Source organism: Corvus brachyrhynchos, unplaced genomic scaffold (assembly GCF_000691975.1).
Source record: "Corvus brachyrhynchos isolate BGI_N302 unplaced genomic scaffold, ASM69197v1 scaffold5, whole genome shotgun sequence".
Classification (NCBI taxonomy): domain Eukaryota; kingdom Metazoa; phylum Chordata; class Aves; order Passeriformes; family Corvidae; genus Corvus; species Corvus brachyrhynchos.
The window spans coordinates 10,826,355-10,831,580 of NW_008238321.1; the positions used below are offsets into that span (position 1 = coordinate 10,826,355).

General features: G+C 42.4%; 1 protein-coding gene across 2 annotated transcripts in view; it reads left to right on the plus strand.

Moving 5' to 3' along the window:
- The first annotated feature begins 6 nt into the window (after window positions 1–6).
- TMEM130 (transmembrane protein 130) overlaps window positions 7–5,226 on the plus strand; it is a 14,327-nt gene continuing 9,107 nt past the window's right edge. The window contains exons 1-4 of one of the 2 annotated variants that reach the window (XM_017734139.1): window positions 7–31; window positions 2,536–2,826; window positions 4,190–4,358; window positions 4,778–4,947. In XM_017734139.1, the coding sequence (XP_017589628.1) occupies window positions 2,613–2,826; window positions 4,190–4,358; window positions 4,778–4,947 (553 nt within the window). In that variant the 5' untranslated portion in view covers window positions 7–31; window positions 2,536–2,612. Of the gene's footprint in view, window positions 32–1,915; window positions 2,827–4,189; window positions 4,359–4,777; window positions 4,948–5,226 lie in introns of those variants that run through there. The other variant, XM_017734138.1, reaches the window with a different exon arrangement.

Consider the following 5,226-nt stretch of genomic DNA (forward strand, 5'->3'; position numbering starts at 1 on the left):
CAGCTCGGCCACGGTCGCTCCCCGGCCGCAGGTAAGGGGCCGCCGGTCTGCGCTGGTATCGCCGCCGGGCAGCGGGCGAGGGGTGCGGGGGGCGAGGACTCAGGACCTCAGACGTGAGCTGCATCACTGTTGTGAGGGGGTTCCCTGCCCGAGCTTGATAGATGTGACAAGGGATGGAAGCAGCTCTTGGCACGCTCCCACCACCCCAGACTTTATTCTCAGGCTCTGTGATCTTGGTGCCTGCAGTGAAGGTGGGGCATCCCGGGCAGCCGGGGTTCTGCTTTGCACTTCTAACTCAAAAGCTGCACTTCTGCTTCCTCCGCTGACCTCGCGCCGCGGGTCACAAGACACCTGGGCAGCCGCTGTCCCTCACTGTGGGACTCACAGAGCTCCATTCTGCAGAGACAGGTCGGAAAGGTAGGAGAAATCCCTGACTTGGATGGAATGTCTTGCTGTGCCGGTCACTCCCTGGGTGACCTTGGATTAGCCACTGAACCTCCAGCTGCTGCACCTCTCAGGCCGGTATGGCCCTGATTTGTAAAGCACCATGATAACCTCCAAGGAGAAGTGCTAGATAAGCATGAGTTAGTTGGCTATTTTTTTCCTGAATTCTGCTGAAACAAAGTGGAGCATAGCCTGATTCTTCTAGAGACATGAAACCTCCCTGTGCCAGATTTCATCAAAACTCAAGCATTTCTCTTTTAACTCAAAAAATTGAACCCAGGGCCATTTCTTGTGCTGTGAAATGGGAACAGTGGAGTTCTTTCGCAGGCAGTAACGTTACAGTTCATTTCTCACAGTCCTTCTGCCTCCAGAATTGCTCAGCACCTGTGATCTGTAAAAAAGAATGCAGGCACAAATGCAGTCCCTTTCATCCCGTCCAAGCTGATGGGGGCAGAAAAGCCAGCAAGGGAGTTAGCTGGCCCCAATGCTCCTTTCACATTCGAGGTCATGGATGAGTGAGAAATACAACTTCTGAAGGTCAAAGATTCAGGTCCCTGTTAGCAGTGTGGTGGCTCCTGAAAGAGAGGATAAGGAAAGGCACCAGCATTAGAAACCCCCAGCTCTGCTGCTCTGCCCAGCACTGCTGATGACAGGAGAGCCAGGGAGAGCTCTGATGAAGGGAAGGGAACTTGCTCTGTGTTGAAGGCAAGCAACCAGATCCTGTTCCCAGCTCTGTCCCAATTCACAGCTATTCTGCATTTCCTTTTGTTTTGGGGCTTGGGGGTTGACTTCTTGTTTAACACATGCACAACCTTTAATGTTGTTGCACTGCTATTTTTTTGAAAAAGTTAATGTATTCTTTCCATAAATCTCAACCTCTCTCACACTCTGCCTATTGCAGTAGTTGCAAGATCTGAAGTAGTTGAGTAAACATGGCAGAGAAGATAATGGTGAGTCATTCAGAGCAGCAGAGCTGATTCAGTATCACAGGTCCTGTCCTGCACCTCTCATGCCTTGCTGTTTCATAGCATCATAGCATGGTTTGGGTTGGAAGAGACCTTTAAAGTTCATCTAGTTCAATCCCCTGCTATGAGCAGAGACATCTTCAGTTAGATCAGGTAGTTCAGAGCCCTGTCCAACCTGACCTCGAATGTTCATACTGGGCAATCTGTGCCAGTGTTTCACCACCCTTATTGTGAAACATCTCCTCCCTTGACCTGCTGGCCATGCTGATTTTTATGCAGACCAGGATATCATTGTCTTTCTTGGGTGCACATTGTTGGCTCATGTCCAGCTTTTCATCCACCACTGCCCAAGTCCTTCTTTATCCCTTCATCTCCGCAGCCTGTACTGAATAGTGGGCATTGCCCCAATCCATGTGTAGAACCTTGCACTCAGCCTTGTTCAACCCCATGATGTTCCCATGGGCCCACTTTCTGAGTTTGTCCAGGTGCCTCTGGACAGCAACTGATCTGCCACTGGAGCATGGTACAACTTTAATTTGCCTTGGGATTTTTGGTCCTTCCCTGGAAAAAAAAATGTAAGGTGGACCATAGCACAGAAGATGTATTTACTGAGTTTTTAATGTTTACTTATGAGGAAAGTCAGAGGGACTTGTCAACAGAGCTGGCAAAGGAATCTAGTGAATGAAATCTCACCTGATTTTGAAAGTTCACATTTTCTAGGACACAGATGAGAGCTGAGCTTCTTCCAGTATCTGGAAGTCTAGTGACCATGTTAGATCATTAGTGACAATGAACCTACAGCCAGCACCCAGTTCTGGGTGTAAAACCTCGTCAAAGCTTTTGCGATGTTCTAGTCTGAAGCTGTCTTCTACTATGAACATTTCTAGGACCCAGTCTGACATGTTGCTTACTGCTATTTGTTTGAAGTCATATACACATGCAACAGTTTCTGTTCCAGATTTTAAAACAGTAAAAAATATGGTGGTAAAGCCTTTAATGGGGTGAGTGTCATTGTGAGTCACATAACTACAGCTGACTAGTTAAAAAGTGTAAATAAATAAATAAATAAAATTTAAAATGGAGTACAATAGGGTTTGTTTTACTTCTTTTCTTCTGATTTCCACAGAGTTGTATGGTCTGGAAATAACCAACAATGGTCCCATCACAACAGGAGCTCAAGCTACTGTTCAGGCCAGTCTAAGAATGGAGAACAAAAATGTCACATCAAACTTGTATCACTTTAACTGGATTTATGCTCCTCTGATTCTGATAGAGAAATCCGAGCAGCGGTTTACTTCCATAATTAATGTGACTGGTGAATTTCCGGGCACTTTCCCCATTTCTGTCTGGGTGACTCACAAAAACTGCTGGTTGTGTCGGCCGGTTGCGAGAAACATCACCGTGCTTCAGATTACAGGTAAAATGGCTTTACAGCCTGTACCTCTCCAGGAACTCAGTATATATGCCCTTGCCAGCAGCAGGGTGAAAGCCAGTGTAAATATGGCCTCTGACAACAGAGTTGGATTTGTAAGCACTTGTGGCTGAAGGTGGGTTTGGGTGGAATGGTATAATCAGTACCATTAGAGCCACACTCTAGTCTCTCTACATCCAGGAAGAAAGGGTGATCCTGTCCGTGTTTTCCTGCCTCTGTCACTTAGAGAAACTGAGCTGGAAACCAGATGCTTCAGCAGCTGCAGTTCACCCATCAGCATGGGTCAGTGACGTCCAGACTGCTAAAACAATGCTTCTTCTCCAGCATTTCTAGACCTCAAGTTAGGATGACCATCAGCAGTGACAATCTGCTGCTTTCCCCTGTTGCATGACACAGCAAATCTTAGGCCATCAGCACAGCAGAGCGTTACATTTTCTTTTAAAGCTCTGTCCGAGTGTACTGAAATTGGATATGAAGTCACGGCTGCATAAAATGTTGCTGAGTGCAATTTCAGCTTACTGGGAATATTCATAACCATAAATATGCTCTTTTTTTTACAAATTAACCACTGGTGTGCTGCAGTTAACCTAATCTCTAATACAGGGATTGACAGACCCATTCCAACAGTAATTGCAATTATTATTTGTGCATCACCCAGAAAACAGTTAACCAGATTTAATGAATTGTTAACAGGGTAAGAGTCTGTTACTGGTAATCAATAGCCCATTAATTTTATAATGAGCTGATAAATGTCTCATCATAATACATCTTTATTTGTAGGTTAAAGAGGATTTTTTTAAATCAGTCTGCCACTCCTTGTAAACAAAGTCGAACACAGAACCTCTCATAGATATAAAACTTCTCCCCTTTCTGTATTCACAATATATAGCACATCTGTTGTTCATAGCAATCAAATACTAATTTCTATAAGACTAGCTAAAACCAAGGGGGAAAAAAGCTACGTAAAAAAACCCCACAAAACACAAAAAACACTGTTCCAAACATGAAGAATGGGTATACTGGCTTGATTCTGAATCTAGATGCTTGATATTAATACCAGTTCTTTTTAAATCAATAGTAAAAGTTTATATTGAGCTCAATCAGTCTGGGATTTTTTCTCCTAGTTCTATTAGATGTTTTATCATTACCAGTTGTATAACCCTAAATAAATATTTTAATTTCACTGCCTCATTAACATATGTGACAACACTGAGTAATAGATATGAAATACACTTAACCTCTTGGACTAGGACACAGAAAGACACATCATCAAAGAATGTTTTGATACACACACAGAGCATGCTGTGGAAGAATGCTGTCATTCTTCTTCCCTCCTTTTATTCTGCAGAATTTATCACAGGGAACCTCACCCTTGCCCAGATAGAAGACAGCAGAGTTACCACACATGGTTCTAGATCCTCCCCAGACACAGTGACCCGGATTTCTTTCTCTCTTCATGACCCAAGTCATTACTTCCAGTCAGCATCATTTGTCTACAACTGGGATTTTGGAGATGGGTAGGTGTGCTTACTTTGTCTGCTTTAACAAGTATTCAAGATGGCTCTTTAAATTAAATAAGTTTTAAGAGAAAAATAAATTAAATCAGTTAGCTAATAGTCTGCCTGCTATAAAAGTTGTTTTCATAATTTACTGACTACTCCTATTCCATTTTGTAAATTCTTTTAGCATTATCTTTAGTTTCTTTAATTTAAAATGCACAGAATTCCTCTGGATTTCATACTAATTGTAGTTCTATAGGTAACACCACAGACATAAATCCTCATTGATATGGACATAAGGTAGAATTTAGAATCACAGCCACTGGAGCATTGTCTGTAAAGAAAATATATTAGACCCTGTCCCTTTTTAAACCAGAAATATGCAAGCACTTGGTAAAAGGCAATTTTGATTCTAAATTTTTTCCTGTTGCACACAGAGTTTACCAGATTACCAAGGAACCCTTTGTCTACTGCAACTGCTCTTCCGTGGGGAATCACACAGTGCATCTGAAGGTCGTAGCTGAATGGGAGCAAACTGGAAGCATCATACACGAAAGAGAAATTATGCAGAAAACTGGTGACTTTACCACAGCTCTGGAGCTCTTGGGTAATTATGAAACATCTTGCACCTTCAATCCTGTATTTGTAGTAGCTGTATATGTACAGATACAATCTAGCTTTAACATGGTAACACAACTTCAACATTGTTTCACATGCAATGACTGGTCAACATCATTCAGGGGAGTGTTTCCATGGCAAAATCATCTTCATGTTCTTCCAACGTAGAAAAAATGGGTGGAAATAAATAAAGTCTTAGTATATATATAGTATTATATATACTATAATATATATAATATATATATAAGATATAATATATATAATATAT